This window comes from Lissotriton vulgaris, chromosome 4_1, assembly GCF_964263255.1.
Source record: "Lissotriton vulgaris chromosome 4_1, aLisVul1.2, whole genome shotgun sequence".
NCBI lineage: Eukaryota > Metazoa > Chordata > Amphibia > Caudata > Salamandridae > Lissotriton > Lissotriton vulgaris.
This window is the reverse complement of record NC_141691.1, coordinates 1,774,093,990-1,774,113,046: the sequence shown is the minus strand read 5'-3', so window position 1 is coordinate 1,774,113,046 and position 19,057 is coordinate 1,774,093,990. Positions and strand designations below refer to the sequence as shown.

General features: G+C 45.3%; 1 protein-coding gene across 1 annotated transcript in view; it reads left to right on the top strand.

Annotated features, from left to right (window-relative positions):
* LRP12 (LDL receptor related protein 12) overlaps window positions 1-19,057 on the top strand; it is a 189,171-nt gene that overhangs the window by 114,145 nt on the left and 55,969 nt on the right. The window contains exon 4 of the mRNA XM_086966104.1: window positions 5,114-5,316. Within this exon, the coding sequence (XP_086822230.1) occupies window positions 5,114-5,316 (203 nt within the window). The remainder of the gene's footprint in view (window positions 1-5,113; window positions 5,317-19,057) is intronic.

Genomic DNA, 19,057 nt, shown 5'->3' with positions numbered 1-19,057 from the left:
ACCTTTCCCCTCTCCGGTAGACTGAGCATCGCAAGGCCTCACCAGTTACGCAAGTATAAAAGACTCTATATGCTGTTTTTGAACTGCAATGTTTATGCTTGGCACTCATGCAGATGTCGCTCTTGCGGGGCGGGTCCTGGACATACTAGCATATTCTATTTGTTAGCTTTTTACTGTATGGGAATTTTATGCACAACGAGCGGGCAGCAGCCGTGTCCTACAAGTGTCTGGTCAGAGATAGGTTTAGCCGCACATGGCGGTCCCTTCCTCTTTCGTTAGTCCTTAGATTGCTGTGTTCAACAGTCTCCTTCAGACGTTAGTTGTGTGCCATAGCATTTCAAGTTTGGGCGATTGCTTGTGGCAAAATTGCTCTCATGGTATTTTTGATTGTAAGTTGTTTATATGTTTACTACACCATCATTTTTCAACAAGGGTATAATTGCTGTAACATCGGTCTGTGCAGGGATATTTACAATAGAACAACCTCTACACACCTACTGCCAATCTTCCCCACCCTTCGGTTGGATGGGTCCACTTATACTCCTGACACTCACTGGTTATGGCGCCTGTTAAGATAGGTACGTGGAACATGCGAGGCATTCATAGCCCGGAATGCCGTTAACTTATATAATCATATTTAGAATGCCATCACATACAAATAGCGCTCCTTCAGGAGACTAATTTAGCTCAAGCAGAAGTCACACGCCTTCATAGACGCTGGAGGGGGCAACTTTATGCGACGGGCTACTCTGCATACACAGTTGGGGTCCTAGTGTGGGTGAGACCAGGTACATTTCGTGCGGTGGACACAATGGTGGATGGGGAGGGCAGATATGTCATTGTCAAAGGGGTACTTGATAATAAGCCGATGGTAATAGCTTCACATTACGCGCCCAAAACTGAGCAGGCAGCCTTCTTAGATTGGATATCACAAAAATTATCCACATGGCACGACATCCCTATGATCTTAGGCAGTGACTACAGCTGTGTGCTGGAATTCTCCTTGGACCGATCCTTCCCTCCCTTGCCTGGCACTGCTACGCACACAGCTGCAAAAGCATTGGCGCACTGGGCTATGCAGTGGTGTTTCTCTGATATATGGCGGCACAAAAACCCACTAGATAGGGTATATTCCTACTACTCCGGGGCCCACAGACTCCATGTACGCCTGGACCGCTTTGTGGTGTTGACTGACCTCCTGCCGTGCATTCCAGACTCCGCCTATATGGGGCGCACGCACTCTGATCATAACCCGCATGTCATGGAGTTACAGTGGGAGGTTGAGCTGCCACCGATCCCGATGTGGCGCCTCCAGCCAGATGTCCTCCTTGATACGCCCTTCCGAGACTTACTGACCACCACTGTAGAAAAATATTTTGATGAAAATGCGGGTACGGCCACATCGCCATTGGTGGAGTGGGACGCCCTTAATGTGGTTGTTAGGGGGCACTGTTTGGGGACACAGGCAGGTATACGTGCGCAACTGGAAAAGGACCTCACCATTTTAGAGCGGAGATTGGCTGCTAGTGAACAGGCAGACATAGATGGTGCCCAGGGGCAGCTCGCCCGCCTCAAGGAGGAACATGCGAGATTGCTAGAGCGACTGAGGTGCCTCAATTATGCCGCTCACTCGGCGAGGACACACCATAAGGGTGACAAGACAGGCAAGCTGCTAACATGGCTCATCCGTCAGAATGAGTCGTCAACGTCAATAGTATCGGCGAGAAAGGCGAACGGAGAAATTGCATATACACAGCAAGATATTCATGGTGCATTTGTAACGTATTATCGGGATTTGTATAAGTGGCGCGTGAAAGCTACGCCCCTAGAGATACAGGCATATCTGGAAGGCCTGGATCTGCTGTGGCCCACATGTGCGAAGAGTAAAGAATTAAACACCCCTCTTCACCCAGAGGAAATTCGAGACAGTATTTTTTCACTGTCCAATGGGAAGTCGCCAGGACCGGATGGCCTATCGACTGAATCTTACAAGGCATATACACACATCTTAGTGCAGCAGTTGCTAAAAGCATACGAAACTGCGTTAGATAAATCTACTCTCACCACCACGCAGAATGAGGCCCTGTTGGTCTCCCTCACTAAACCTGATAAAAAAATCCGACCTCCTGGGCTCCTATCGCCCGCTTGTGCTCCTTAACACAGATTATAAAATCTTTGCATCGCTCCTAGCCAGGCATCTTTCACCCCTAGTGAAAACGTTGGTACACCCCAATCAGAAGGGTTTTGTTTCCACACGATGTACTTCTCTTAATATACCCAGGTTTTTTATAGTGCAACAGTATGCTACGCCTAGTTGGCCCCGATTGGGCTGCCTAGTACTGGACTCGGAGAAGGCCTTCGATTAATTTGAATGGCCTTATCTGGCATCTGTGCTGGGTAAATACGAACTAGGGGAACACTATTTAAACATGGTTCATCTATTGTATCAACGGCCCTCTGTCCGGGTCTGCACTGGCAGGTTAATCTCGGACTGCATTAGAGTGAGGAGAGGGATGCACCAGGTCTGCCCATTATCTCCGTTACTCTACTCCCTAGCTATGGAGCCTTTGGCAATGTTGCTCCGGAGAGACGGCGAGGAGTAGGGGATACGGCTGGGAGATGGGCTACACACCGTTTCCCTGTACGCAGACGATTTGTGGTTATATCTTTGAGATGTTACTGCAATACCAACGTCCATTGCGGATATACTCACAACTTTTGAGGAGAAGTCAGGGCTTCGAGTCAGTTGGGCCAAATCAGGGATCTATAAATTTAACACCGACACAGTAGAGGAAGATGTGTTCTTGAATGGCGCGCCCCTCATGTGGTACCCCACCACATTCAGATATGAATACTTAATGGGATTATTGTGCCCCATGTGGTTGTGGCGCTTCTCTAATAGCGGTTTGAGTTTCAATGTCTCACATATAAGGAATTATGGTGCTTAGGGAGGGGGTAATCATTCTCCACCCCACTAATCAGAACCCGAGAGGATCCTAAGTCAAATGCTACAATGCCCTAGCACACATAAATAAGTAATTTCTTTGTACACATTTGTCAGTGCAGTAAATTATAACGAGCAGAACAATTTAATATGATGTGGCTGGTTTATTGTTCATTCCAGTTGCTCCCACCAACACGCGTTTCGTCGCTGTGGGTAGTTGGCCCACAACTTCCTCAGGGCTGGAAAACATATATACATAGCATTGTAACATAACCACTCATTGTCAGTTAATACATACAAGTGCGTTATTGTGAGGTGAGACCCACAATCCAGATGTACCGATCAATTTTACGCTCAAAGTTGGTTTCACAGTGAGGCATATATGTACAGTTATAGATTCTCATATTTGTAGTTCTGGCATGCATTGTCTATATTCTGTTAGAACTCGCATCCAATGCAAATAGTAAAGACTTTATGTTATGCTGTTTACAATGATACCGTGCGTCATGGTGTACTGTATCACTACAATATGAATTACAGCGTTAGGAACCAACCAACCAGTGCATCTAATGGTATTTTATTTGTGTGTACTGTGTATCTTTTAGTGGTCATGAGAAGGACCCTGGGCCCTGACATACCTGAGTCACTGTAGTAGAGTTAGTATTGCCTGCCAATCAAAGGGCATCTAATTAAATACCAGGCATAATCACAGTTGAAATACTAATGCATATTGTCCCAAGAAGGATAAGTACTTCCCTCCACACCACCGGAGGCTTAATACCTTTGGCAAGAGAATGTTCTGTTCTGTCAGCCTAGCACTGCGGTCGGTGAACACCGCGTACCTCTTTGGCCCATACATGCACACAGTTTGGGAATCGATTATGCAAGTGCTACTCATGGTTTTGGAGGAGGCCCAACCCATCCTGACCACTGTCTGTGGCCGACAGGAGAGACGCAGCAAAGTTAACCATTTGTTGCGGACTGGATACAACCGACTCGCTCCGAAGAGCGATTGTATTGTCCATGGCACTCTGACGCCACACCTGGCTGAGGTCTACTGGCTTCTAAAAGGATGTCCAGGCATCCCTTACGGACATGCCCTTTCATCGCACGCCTCTTTGGCGATAAGGCACATTCCGAACTGTAGCCCTTCACAGACGCCTTAGTTATTTTCCCATCGCTTTAAATTCAGAATGCTACTTTTATCTATAAATTGCATTTAAATCCACTAGAGATCCGCTGCGTAGAAAAGCGATTTGTTAATTACCTGTAACAATGGTTTTACAGCAGATTGAGTGGTTAAACAATCGTACGTGCACAACACCATTCCATAGTGAGACTGCATGGGTCCTCATCATTTTGCTTGCATGCATTCATAGTGGTTATTAGGCGCAATCCAACAGTAAGCTCGGCAATCGTATGTGAGACATTGTGAAACTGCAGTTTACATAGGGGAATCTCATTCCAGGGACGTCTTCGCATAAAATGTTGAGGAATAACTGGTGACTTATTTGAACTTAAAAAATGGCAGCAGAATGTACACAACACGTGGATCTCTGGCCATTTAAACAGCAAAACAATTTTTACTTGTAAGTAACTTTTATTTGCATACTTCAAAAAATTGTAACGCAGTCCTTAATTTCGTGTGCCGTCTGGTGGGATGAACACCTAACTGTCTCTTTAACGCCTGTAATTTAGACAAGAGTTTAGCCACACTACAAATCCTGATCCGCTGGCTCAGTTTTGTATTGCACATTTTTGAGTTGAACAGGCAGTGACTAGACTGCACATTATTTGCAAATGCATATTTCTTTATATTCTAAATGTGTATTCGGTACGTCAGTGCTGTGTTCAGTTTCTATATTGGAAATGTCTTATTTGTTTTCAGTTAAAATGTGTTTTGCTCATGTGCCAATCCAACCCTCGCCCCACACTTTACTGTTCTCCATTTTGTAGACCATGCGTTTAAGAATTACAGGCGAGAAATGGTTATTTTGCTTCTGCAGGAATAAAAGATTCTTTTCCCCAGTTAGGATGCGTTCTGCTTCTGTATCATCTCAGCGCACTCCGTGGTCTTCTAGAGTGCGCTGATAGGCACGTACATTCATTAGGCTTACATTATAATTGTACAACACAAATGGACCCTGATGTCTTCTTTTGCCATCGCAGTTTCCAGGACTTTGATATCCAGGGGTCCAGGAGATGCAGTTCTGACTGGTTGACGATCGGAACCTACAGAAACGCTGAAGGTTACAGAGCCTGTGGCTCCACCATTCCAGCCCCGTACATCTCCCTGCAAGACCATGTCTGGATCAAATTCCATTCCGATGAGAACATTTCTCGGAAAGGTTTTCGACTCTCTTATTTCTCAGGTATGTTTCATTATTATGAGCTAAACACTTTATTTCAACTTTTTGGGTGTTTAACAACGGACATAAACTATTTTCGCCTGGCTGTTTCCACTTGCGAAAAGGCTCATTGTGACGTCTGAGTTAGTTACAGTTCGCAGACCTTAAGTAGTTATTTCTCAGAAAACGCACGGAGGAGACGTGCATACAACAGCAGTTAAACTGCTTTAATAAACAAAATACAGACTTTATTTTATTCCCAAATAACTCCTGCTGAAAGCTTTGTAATGCTGGGGAAGTGTGAGCTCCAGGAAACAATACAGTCGGCCAGAACATAAGCAGCTGTTTTTTTCAGCACTTGCGTTTTTCTGCTTTGGAGAACAAAATGCGTCCTTGTGTTTAAAATACAGGGCCAAATTCCAGCTGTGCATTTCATGTACCTTCGTGTGACTTTTATATTTTTGCCAAATTGTAGCTTAATTATGCAGAAGCAAATTACACACCCCTACCTAAAACATGTTTGGACCTAATGGAGGTGTTTGTGAGGATGCAAGTGTGCTTGCAGTTACTTTGCAACTATCATCCAGCTGCTTTGCCGAGGAAGGAAAGGTGCATAATACGATGCATTAAATTGGGGAAATGGGAATTGTCATTTCACAGCGTGAATCATTTCTGGATTTAAATGATGTGCATTATTCTGCTATCTGGTGATTAGGTACGGAATGGTATCTTTGTGTCACTTGTCCTTCTTTTGTGTCTTTTTTATGTTGTCAATCATTTGGCTATAGGTCACACATTGATGACATTAGAAGCAGCTCCTAGGATCCTCTGTACATGGTAGCCATCTCCGAATTCTTTTTTTTTTTTTTTTTTTGACACTGGGTGAGGGTGCACGGACACGAGTCGACGGGGAAGAAGGAAGGTTTTTCTCGGCTGAAAAAGCACCAAAAAAACCACAGAGAAGGATAAGAGCAACGCTGCCTACCGACGCAGAGGGAAGACACCATAAACAGTGAAGGGCTTCTTCTCCCTAGAACACACATGGGGCACTTACCACATGAGTCGAAGAATTTAAGTTGCTATGGACCCACCCTTTTCTGTTTCTCCCTGAAGTGCCACCACAACTTTGCAGATAAGGACAACCACGAGGTCTGCAATCTCGGCCTACCGAGAGACCATCGAGGACAGTGCTGCAGAGCCTGCGCCAAGTTTCAACCAAATACACTGAAGCAGAAGTGCGCACACTACACCATTGCGCAGTCTCAATGGGCTGATGATTAGACTAACTTTCCAGTGACGAGCGGCCCCAGAGGGCCCCAAGTTGGTGCAAGAGATGTCCTCCGACGTCAAGGCGATGGTCAACATTGAAGGAACAAAGACGCCAAAAAGGCTCACACAAAAAAAAGACATCCGCGTCCGGTAACACCGTGCTCAGGTGCCGAAATTAAGACAGTGGAGTTGAAACACTCCAAATCAGCTGCATCGTGGAAAACTTCAGCAGACAATAGAAAAACAAAGGAAGAAGAGCCTCCTGGGTCAGAGAAAAAGGTCACCGATTATGGTAAGCCCTCTAAACCGGTCTCAATGCCGAAAGGTGATTGAAAGCACGGGTGAGAAAAAGAGCCTCAGCTACCGGATGACTGGGTGGCGATAAAGAGTATATCTACCGTCAATGTCAATAAAAGGCTTTGATGTTGAGAGAAAAAAGAAAAAAAGAAGCGACTCAAGGTCAAGGTGGCGCATGCTTCAGAGGAAGCAAGATTTTTTTTTATCAACTTATGATTTTGAGAAAACAAAAGCAGAAAAATGATAATAGTGCAGCACTTAGGTCCATATTCCATGGCGAGTCAAGTACACTGATAATAATATTGTACAAACATGCACAGCGATCAGAGCACATCACAAAGATAAACAAGCAATCTATCAAAAGTCAGGAGCCAGGTTTACAGACCTCATTATCCCAGTTGGTTCGTCCATTTGCCCCAGATCTTTTGGTATTTGGCTAGGCATCCCCTGGCCTCAAACAAGGGTTTCTCTTGAGTGGCACACCAGTTACACCTCTACGCCAAATAGCTATTTTAGGAAGGTCGGGTTGCATCCATGCCATGGCGATAACGCGTTTGGCCAGCATAATGGCTGTCCCAAAGAGTAATTTGTCGCCCGGGACCTGTCTATGCCGCCCATGATGCCTAGGAGGAGGTGCATGAGGTTGGGGGTACATGCCAGCCCAGGACGTTTGTGAGTCATATTTTACCAATTCCCAGTATTTTATCAGGACAGGACAGGACCAGGCCATGTGGTAAAAATCAGCTGATTGTTGCCCGCAGTGGGTGCATTTGGACTAGACACGCAGCCCCTACTTATGCAGGTGCTCCGGGGTGAGATAGGCGGTATGGTGTTAGTAGATTTGGACGAGCCAGAACCTTTCGGAGGCAGTGACGGTCATGGGGGCCATAAGGGCATCTCGCTATTCCTCGTCCTCCCAAGGTCCAGCCAACCCTCCCACCGAAGTTTGAGTGAATCAAGTGTTGTAAGGCAGTTATTCGTAAGGGTGTGGTATATACGTGATATTCCTCTCTTCCCCAGGTTTCCCATCATGACCTGCACCTCCAGTGGGCTGGATTCGGGGAGTGTGGTGCCTGTTGATATGTGAGCATTGAGGGCGTGATGCATCTGCAGGTATTTGTATAATTGTGATGCATGAAGGGTGAAGCGTCCCTGCAAGTTCTGGAAGGTCCTTATGTGATCTCCCACCCATACGTCGCCCAGTTGCGATATGCCAATGTGGTCCCAGCGTTTAAAGCCCTGAAAGGCTGACACCTCATCCAACCACACACCCGGCCAGAGAGGCGTTTGCTGACTCAATTTGGTGTCCCATTGTGTGTGATACAGGGCCGACCACCAGGCCAGGAAGACCGCCCAAGTCACCAATGTTGGTGTTTTACCGATAGGGCATCCGTACATGATGGCTTGGATTCGAGGGAAGCCCATGTCTCTTAGTTCGGTTCTGTAGGCCGGGTCGGACCACTCTCCGGTGAACCATTCGTGAAGGACAAGCAACCGGGTGGCTAGGTAGTATAGGTATAGGCCCGTCATGCCCATACCTCTATCAAAGGACGGAATACGGCATCAGGCGAGAGCCTTTCATGGTCTCCCACCTCCCAACAGAAACCAAGTGATCATGGCGTTAATCTCTTTGAACCAGCTTTGTGGATAATGGAAGGGGGTATTTTGGATGAAGTACAGGAATCGAGGAAGGATCATCATCATCTTGAATAAGGCGACCCTTCCAAGTGGATTAAGAGGCAGGGTTTGCCACCGTCGGAGGTCTTCCTTAGCCTTTTTGAAAAGCGGAGTCATTTTAGCGCCCATTCTAATTCAGGGAGCAGAGCGACCCATATACCCAAGTATTTAAATGATTGTCGTCTAATGGGGATGTTAGACTGCCAGTCAAAGCACTCCCTAGAAAGATGGAGGGGTACAAGAGTCATTTTACCGGGTTAAGTTGGAGGCCAGAAACCCTTTCAAAGGCTTGGAGAGATTGAAGACATTTAGAACCAGAGCGGGCCGGGTCCGCCAGGAAGAGCAGGACATCGTCCGCATATCAATATGGTGACTCCCCCACGTCCAACCTTGAATCGAGTCGTCTGTGCAATTGAGGCACGCCAGGGGCTCCATCACTAGCGTGAACAGGAGCAGGGAAAGGTGACAGGCCTGTCTTGCGCCTCTTCGGATTGGGAATATCTCAGAGAGGGCCCCATTAATGAGTACTCAGGCTCTAGGGTTGGAATATAGGACCCGAACGAAGCAAAGAAATTATTGACCCATACACATCATTGTTAGAACATCCTCAAGGTAAAGCCAGTCAACAGTGTCAAAGGCTTTTTCAAAATCAACAAGGAGGAGCACTAGGTAGGAAGAAAGTGTTTGGCGGTTTGCAAGGGGTACGTGGAGGCATCTGGGGCACAGGCACTGAACCAAAACCGTAGCATAAATCGTGACTTCAGTGTTGATAATGGAAATTGGTCGGTAGTCCGCACAAGCCGGTGAGGGTGGTTGGGTCTTGGTGATGACCACAATGGTCAACATGTCTGTTTCAGAGGAAAATGCTCCAACTTCTGCCATATGTTGGAATAAGGTGGAGAGGTGGGGGACCAGCAGCTCCAGATAGGAGGCGTAGTAGTCCTGCGGTAGTCCATCTGGGCCCTGCGTTTTCCAGGACTCCAGTTGGGAGATTGCTGCACCTGTCTCGTCTGGGGTGAAGAGGAGGTCTAGGCTTGCCGCCTCTGAGTGTGTCAAACAGGGAATATGGACCTTCCCGGGTTCTAGTAGATCTGGGAGGGAATCCCGGCATTTACGTGCCGAATATAGGCGCGTGTAATAGTCTGCAAACGCCTGTCCGATCTCGGACGAAGTCTGGCGAGTGGTTCCCAAGGGGTCACAGACTTCACGGACGATTCAATTTGCTAAGTGGTGTGAGGCCAGTCTGTGTAGCAGCTTCCTGTTTTTGTCTCCCCAGCCATATACCCGGGCGATGGTCGAACGCCACAACAACTTTGCTGATTCTAACTAGATCTGCTTGATCCATATCTTTGTGCAGAGCCGCTAGTTGCCTAGACGCAAGAGTAATGCTGAGTGAGCAGAGATTCCTCGGGGAAGGATAGACATGTTGGTCACACGGTGGCAGTCGGGGCAGGCATAAAAACTATGTAACTATGCGTGTGGGCATGATGCGCCGCAGAGGGGGAGGGGAGGTGGGGAGGGGTGTGTGTGTTTGTGTCTGTCTATTTTTTCAATAGTTCCAGGTCCTCCATGCATCACAAAAGCAGAGGCGGCTGCCCATCAACCACTTTCTTACCTTGATTCTCCGTGGTGTCAAGGGTGGGTTGCATAACCGCATTGAAATCACCTCCCAGAATAGTCTGTCCTAAGGGCAGGGTGGAAATTACGTCGGTAAGGTGTTGCAGTGCTGGTGTGAGCATCACGGTTGGGATGTATATCGATATAAAGTTAAGGACGTTCCCCTCCAACATCCCAGAGAGAGTCGACAGTCGCCCTTGCGAGTCCCTATTGTTGCGAGTGGGGACAAAGGGAAGGGTTCTCCATAGTAAGATGGCTACCCCCGTGAGCCTCTGTTAAAGTCTGAGTGCCACACCCTGTCACACTGAGAGTAAGTGGGTGTGCCTGAGGGCCCAAGAAAAAGAGAGGGGCCCTGGTGTTCAGAGATGCCAAGAGTGGGCTGTAGCTCTGGTGTGTGGGGGATTGTTCCACCCCCCCTCCTCAAAGTCTTGCCGATAGGCTCCCGTCTCCCGCAAGGTACAGGATCAAGTGCTGCATTGCAGGGGGCGAAGGTGGGAACTCTTATGGCATTCCAAGCGGATATGTGGGCACCGCCACCTCGGGTGATCCGGCGAGGAGAGACTCACACCGTGGGTGCTTTATTGGGCATCGCCAGCTTGGAGGTCCCAGCCCTCTCCATAATCCCCGCCTGATGACATCGCTGTCTATAATGCTGTCGTCATCAAGAGAGCTACAGAAAAATAAGAGGAAAAGTTGGAAGAAGAGAAGGGGAAACTTGTTTTTGGCTAGAAATGTTTATACCAACAGAAGGGAAGAATCTATATCTTTCCATGATACCAAGCATCATTGACAAAAGGAAAGACGCATTTAGGGAACCACCTACAGCCAAAAGTGGTAATGCCCAGGGTTTAAAAAATATATATAAACAGACCACTTAGGACTCATCTTACTTCCAGAGCACAGTCAAGGCAGGCTCAATTATAGTCACCACAGCCCAAAGGAGAGCCAACATTCCAGCAACCATGGGACCCTCACCAGACAGTGTTCAGCAACAACACAATGGCACATAGCCAAATCCATTGTTCTCCTTAACAGATAGGGTCTCCAGCAACGAGAAGAAATCAAAGATCTGATGCCTGGCAAATCAGTGCAAAAAGAGGGCAAACATTGTCATTGCAGAGGGCAATAAAATTAAGAACACTTGCTTCAAGTTTGCCCAGGATTCAGCTGACAATGCCATCTGACCGCTCAGAGCAGGTATCAGCCTGAGAATATACACATGCTGTTTACCGGAGACACACTCTTTGGCACCTCAGTTGATGAAGCCCTGCAGGACATGAAGACAGACCATGAGACAGCAAAAGCAATGGCATCACTACAGTTTAGAGGGGGTTTCAGGGGTACTCCCCGTGCAGATAAAAGACCAACCAACAGATGAGAGGGGGTGCAGTCAACAGCTAGACACCCAACACCCATCAACACTTAACTTTAATTGTGGGGCGCGGGTATCAGTAAGCTAATTGATGCAGTACAAACTGCTTTGATTAAAGTATTGCTCTTCATTTGGAAAAGCGGTTGGAGGTAGAACGTTGTGCTATTAGATGTCTTTTTTATATTGTTCACACCTTTGTGTTAATGAGGTTAGCTGAGCAGTGACTAAAGTGCTGTCTGTCTATGCTCCACTTCCACAGTTTTCTTCGTTAACTTCCAAACTGAACACATACCACACGGGTAGTGCCCCGGCGGAATGGTAGTCTCATTATGCGGAAGTCTCGGGCGAGAGTGAACCAGTTTGTCTTTTAAGTTGAGAGATCTTTTAAAAGCAAACCTTGGTGGAGGCATTTTTAACTCAGTCGTCAATAGTAATGCCCAATGTTTTCTTATTGATTGTCTAATCTGGGTAGCCAATGGATCGAACGTCATCACAATTGGAAGGCAATCTGTCTTTGTCCTGGTATTTCTCTCTAGCACAGCGCTGCGAGGTGTATTCAGTGCTCGTTTGCGTGCCTGGCTAACAATCTTGGAGGGATAATTTCTCCTTCTCAGTATTTCCCTTATTTCTTCTGATTGTAACAAAAATGTAGTAGTTGTGGCACAGTTCCTGCGGTATCGCAGGAACTGGCCCACAGGGAGATGATCACGTAATGCTCGTGGATGGTATGATTTATAATGTAATAAGGAGTTCTTGTCAGTTAACTTTTGATGCACCTTGGTGTTTAGCATGTTATTCTCTAGTCTGATATCCAAATCAAGGAACACAGCTCGCTGGTTACTATATGACCAGGTAAAGCGCAAACTGGCATCCTGGCCATTCTGCCAGATCAAAAACTCTTTTAGGGATTCTTCTTCTCCAGACCAAACACATAGCACATCGTCTATATATGTCTTCCAGAGGTGGATGTTCCTCTGGAAGGGTTTAGACTGATGGTAAATACAATTGTCTTCGAACTGGCCTACATAGATGCAGGCCAGACTCGGTGCCATGGTTTCGCCCATTGATGTACCCGTCGTTTGTAAATAGAGGGCATCTTTATAGCAAAAATAGTTCCACATAAACGCCACCTCTATACACAGTAGTATAAAGGTCTGTGGTGTATCATAGAACCATTCTTGTTGCCCCAGGGCGCGCGCCGCTGCCACCAGCGCAGCGTCCTGGGGTATACAGGTATAAAGCGACTCTATGTCAATAGTTACCCGAAAATTATTAGCAGTATCAAACTTGATGTCCTGTAGTATATTTAAAACATTAGTGGTGTCCTGAACAAAGGATCTCTGGTTCACCACTGATTCTCTCAAGAAAAAATCAGAGAATTGGGACAACGGCTCTAAAACCGACCCTATCCCCGAGACAATTGGTCTTCCGTGGGGAGGGAGGGGTGGGGGGGGGGGTGGCCTCTGGGGTTTATGAATTTTAGGTAGGATGTAGAATGCCGAAGTTCTTGGCTTGTTGTTAATCAAAAACGTGTTTTCTTTAGTTTTAATCAATTTTTTCTCTTTGGCTGTTCCTACCGTATCCTTTATTATGTCTTGGAGTTCCACCACTGGGTGACGCACAAGTGGTTGATAATTATTCCGTGCCCCCAGTAATCTCAGGACTTCCAAATCAAAATGAAGCCTATGACGATTGAATTGGGAGGGTTCAATGTGATCCTATTTCGTCATGGCAGCCACTAATTGAGGTTCTGGATGAAGAAGCAATTTTGCGGAAGTTAGAGATGATTTAGGTGGACCCTTGAATATAGTAATTCTCGCATCATTGCGTAAAGTACTAGAGTTTTACCAATTTAACTGAACCATACGTTCTTGCAGGACAAGTGGTTTTAATCGTTTGGAGGAGAGGACCTCGGTAGTTGGCTATTTTGTACATCTAGTCATGTAGGGTTGCATTGACAATCCGGAGTCCAGCATAAATCTCAGGTATTTGCCATAGGTGAATGCTCCATAGGGGGACAAGGTAATTTCTCGCTATCACATGCTCTTGTCTTACATTTCATTTATTGTTGATTATTTGTTCTTCTTTAATGGTTTTTCACTTGTGGTACTTGATGGAGCTAGTCCGGTCGGGGTGACTCTTAAATTTCTTTTACAACTTTGCCAGTTTTTCTTGATGGGTTCTCATTGATGAGCCCTGTATATCGAGCGCCATTGATGAGTCTTGTGTTTCCAGTGGTAAAGTGAATGTTTCTTCATGGACAGCTTCCAATTCTTGCTGTGGTGGGGTGGTTCTAATGTCCGGCTCAGGGTTTTGCTTATCTTCTCTTCCATGAAGAACGAAAAAGTAACAAGCAAAATGACTGGTTTTATGCAATCTGAAGGTATCAAATTGTGGAAAGCAGGAGGTTTTAACTGATGGGGTCTCTAGTGAGTTCATTAACTCTATATTCAGAGTGTTTAAATACTGTGCCTTAAATTGGTTTAGATAAGGATATATGCGGCATCTACCACTCCTTCACTCTCTCCTCTGCCTTTGTATATCTTTCTGTGAGTTGATAGGAGTTCGTATTAAAGTTATTATTAATATGAGGAGTAAATTAAACAAAGCTTGGGGAAAAGACATCAAGCTATTGCCAAGTTAGCATTTTAACTGTTTGATCTGTACCTGGCCAGCATTGAATGTGAAGTAATTGGCAGTGAATAATTTCAACACTTCAAACCCTACATCAGTATGAATAAATGAATGAATATTGAACTTATAGAGCGATAACTTTGCCTAAGGGCGTCAAGGCGCTACTGCGGGACCAATGTGCAAACAAGATGATATGCTCAGTCTGACATCTGTGTAAAAAGCCAGGTCTTGAAGGCTTTACGGAAGAGAGCATGTGGCACCTGGCCAGTGAGGTCTTCCGGAGGGTGTTCCACCGCTTGGCTGCAGCAGTAGAAAAAGCTCTGCCTCCCCATATCGTCTTTTAAACCTCTACACTGTTAAAAGATTTTTATTTGCAGATCTGAGCTGCCTAGTGGGGACATAGCGTTGAAATATTGCCTTAATACCATCAGGGCTTAAGCCGTAGTAGGCATTATGATTTATGAGTCAGGCAGAAGGTTTTCAAAAGGATCCTTCGGTCCAAAGGAAGCCAATGCAGCATAATGAGAGAGGCCGAGACAGAGTGGTATTTCGGGAGATCCATCACCAGCCTGGTTGCATTCTGCACCAGCTGCAGACGTCGCACCAAACCTTTGTTAATGCCCAAATAGACGGCATTACAATAGTCCAATCTGGACATTATCAAGGCAGTAACAGCCTGTTTGCGTGAGGCAAATGACAGGAAATGGGAGACTTTTCTCTGTATCCTGATTATCCCAAAGCAGGTGGAGACTGTCCTACTAACCTGCAGGCTCATAGAAAGGGAATTGTCCACTATGACCCCTAGATTTTTCCCATGGGATACAGGGCAGGGGCAGCTCCCAAGCGTGTCCGACCACCACTCATTGAACCAGATGTCCTGTTTGCCTCCAAAGATCAAGACCTCAGTCTTCTCCCCGTTCAGTTTCATGAAATGTTCAACCATCCAGGAGGAGACTGCCTGCATACAGTTTCTGACATTAGTGGCTGAGTCCCTAACACTGAGTGATGGACACCATTATTTGGGTGTCGTCAGCGTAGGACAACACCTCCAACCCAAATGATCACTTGAGCCAACGGGGCAACATAGACATTAAAAAGTGTCAGGCTCAAGGAGAATCCCTGTGGATCTCCACACGACAGGGGGTTGGGGGCCGAATAAAAATGGCCAAGTTTTAACCTCTGTGCCCGATCCCTGAGAAAGGAAGCCAGAAGCCCCAGGGCTGAGCCCCCGATCCCTATCACTCTGAGATGTTCAACCAGCCTCAGAGGAGATAGGGTATCAAAAGCTGTGGTGAGGTCAAGTAGGACCAGCAGTGTGGTTGTAATTGAAAACAGCAGTTAATGCTGTTTCCATACTGTGATGGCTTCTAAAGCCATGTTGTGAGCCATCAAGTAACTGGTAGTCTTTGAGGTTGGCGCTAAAGTGGGAATTTGAATACGTTTCCAGGATCTTGGCCGGAACTGGTAGCAGAGAGATCGGACGGTAATTTTTCAATACCGTAGGGTACAATGACAGCTTTTTTAAAAGCGGCTTAACCACTGCAGTCTTCCATTGTGTAGGATATTGCCCTTCTGAGGTAGCTACATTCAAAACAGAGGTAAGGTGGGGGATAATTGCCTCTCGACCAATTTTTAACACCTTTAAGGGGTAAGGATCAAGGGGAGAACCAGATTTAACTCCTTCTAGTAGCCGATCCGTGACATCTGGCGACATACAAGGGAACGTAAGTAGCCTGGGTGCCTCCTCCATAATAGCACCCTCATTGAGGTGGAGAGGACTGAGTAGACAACCTGCTTTAGAGTTGGAGGCTTCAAACAAGGAATAAATATCCATGATTTTGGTGCGGAAGAAGTCTGATATTCTATCACAGAACTCCTGAGAAAACTCTGAAGGATCTGTGACCGGGGGAGAAATGAGGGAATTAATGAAATTAAAAAGATTTCTAGAGGATTTCATTGACTGTAATCTTTAAGTAAAATAAGCGCTTTTCCTCCATAATAGCCGCTGGACTGTAGACTAATGCCAGTAGACTAATGTATTCAATGGAACATTTGTACAGTAGTGAGCTCGTGTACCACAGTAAGATGTTGGGCACAGTAACTCAGATATGCCCACCAATTCATACAGAATATCACTTTTGTTGGAAATAAGCATATTTTATGGGGTATTCCCCCATATTTTTGCTTGAACTTTTTTGTTGACTTTGGGATTGTGCTCACTGTACTCCTGCTAACCAGTAGTACAGTACCGTGGTCTCTTTAAAAACGTGCTAAAATTGGCACACCTGATTGGCCCCTCTAATTTATAATCCCCTAACTTATGGTACTATATGCAGGGGTGTGGAATTTATTAAAATATCTACTTGTCCATGGACAGGTTGCATCATAAATCTACTTGTTCTGTAACAACATCCACTTCTCCCTTTGGTGCCATGTAGTGCGGCGACAACCTATGGCAGCAATCTCATTATATAAGCCTCTCTTATTATGCCAGGGCTCATACCATAGTAGTGGTTGAATACTTGCAATCCCCTTATGTTGCCTCATTTTTCGCGGATCTATATACGGAGGCTGAAGGTAGTGGTAAGCAACAGTTCACGGTTAGAATGCCCTTTTGAGTCTCTGCAAATCTACTAACTTGCAAGTTTTGAGGGTTTTCAACAACTCTTCTCTAATCTGTTCTCATACTGAGAAATGTTGGAAATTTACTCTTGACAATGGCAGACGTAAACCCTCTTCCAGAGTTGGGAAAAAAGTGGTTGGAGGGAAAGTGAACTTGTAAACACTCAGATTTTCACATGAGCAAATCTACACATGCAAATTTACTCATGCTAAAGTGCAGTTCACAAATATTTTCTATGAGTACTATTTCCTGACCTACTTATGAAAATACTTGAAAATTCACAAAAGCTGTATAGCTGCAATTAATGCAAGGACATATACCATGGGTGCACTTTTGAGACTTTGTGCCCCTAATTTGGTCTCGGCTTGACCGTGACTTTATGAGTTTATTAAAATTCTATCTCTTTCTCTCTGTATCATCTGGCTTCACTGTGAGTGACAGCCTTCTGCTCTTTCACAAGGGGCATATCGGCGCACAAAGTAATTTTGTTCACTGCCAGTAACTGTGGCCGTGTATGCTTTTTGAGACCAAAAACAAAGTTTGCTTTTGCCAGTGTTTGTTATAATGTTGAGGGCCTTTCAGCTCCCTCACCAATGAAGTTTTACAAAAACCATGCCAAAACAAGTCACACATTGACAAAATTAAAAAGCTGACCACCAATTTCAGACCAACTGGCTTTGCCAATGCTTGTTTATTTTTATTTCTCATAATCTTATTGAAACTGGTTACACTAATTTTCCATTATGAATATTTTTGGGAAATACTAGCATGCATCAACACGTTACTAAATGATGCTGCAAAGAAATGGTACCTACATTTTTGCATTGGTTTAGCTAAATGGTATTTTTGTTCCTGCTTTCATTTTTTTATGAATATTTTATTTTGAAAGCAAAGAATCATCAATCATGCTTTCAAGCTTATATAAATATTTTCATCAAATCAGAGCGTATTCTGTTAGCATTATACATAGCCTCATATTGCTAAACTTTGAAAACATGTGTACACATTTTTATACTGGAACCACTGTCAGTAGTGAAGTCCGAGCTTACAACATTTACTTAGAGCGCTCACCCTAATAATAAATGCTTTCAATGAATGAACCATGAATACAAGTTTGAACAGCATTAACATATGAGCAAAAATATTACCTTTACTGCAGACAGTGCACTTCCCTGATCCATAATGTGGTACTGCAAACTGGCAGCCAAAGGGTTTGTGCTGCAGGGTTTTGGCCCACTTGTCCGAAGGACAAAAACCCTACGAAATGTTGTTGCCCTTGACCCCAAACAATATGTCCTGGGCGTCGAGCTATAGGAATTCCACATCCCTGATATGTGTCCAGAGCCTGTAAAATAAAGGCTACTAGTGTGCTGCAGCACTCACTGTTCCACCCATTACAATAGACTGTAACGCATGTCTCCAGACCAGCCAATTCAGCCTGACCGTGCATTTTTTTAAAACGTCAATTCATACTGTCAAACTCATCTTTTGAACGGCATAAACCTCCATTTTAAATATTTATAAGACACCCCTAAGTTACACCTTCTGGTTCAATATGGTGGGGTGCGTGGTATGTAAAAGTTGGACATTTAGAAATAAATGTATTCATCTCCTGACAGTGAAAAGGCCCAAGAGCCCATTTCCTTGTGGCAAGGTTAGCTGCCCCATAGAAAAACACTGGATTACATTAGGATACCATCTAATGATAGTTTCGAGTTGGAAGCAGCTACAGATATAATTCAAGGACTCGTTTTGATAGTTATTCAAAATCCAAATTAATGCTGAAATCACATTTTAGCTAACTATGTTGGGAAATGTACTTTAAGAAAAGTTACCTCTCCCTGCCTAAACCGCTTAAGGCCTTTCTGCCAGTATTCAACTGTCACCAGAATGCTGATGGTGTGTATTGTTCCCAGATAGAGTACAAGGGGGTTGGATGTCGGGAGGTGTTGGCCTTATCTCAACAGCATTGGCTTTGGAGCTCCGCTCAATGACTAGGTACACTTCAAAGAAGCCTACCTTTTCACAAACAGATCAACTTGAGTACAGGCCTGCTCCCTTTCCTTTGTCCCTCTAGTTAGCTTGGCTCCAAACCCAGTCAGAGTCGGAGCTGTCCCAGAACTGGTTTGCAGTGACTAGAAGGGAGGGTTTTTCAATTAGCATTTCTTCCACCTGGGTGTGCCCAGGTAGCTCTGACTAAGGTAAGAAAGGTCCTGCCATATTGGATTTAGGTAGAGAGGGACACTGCGGTATTGTTTAAAGTAGAATACGCATGA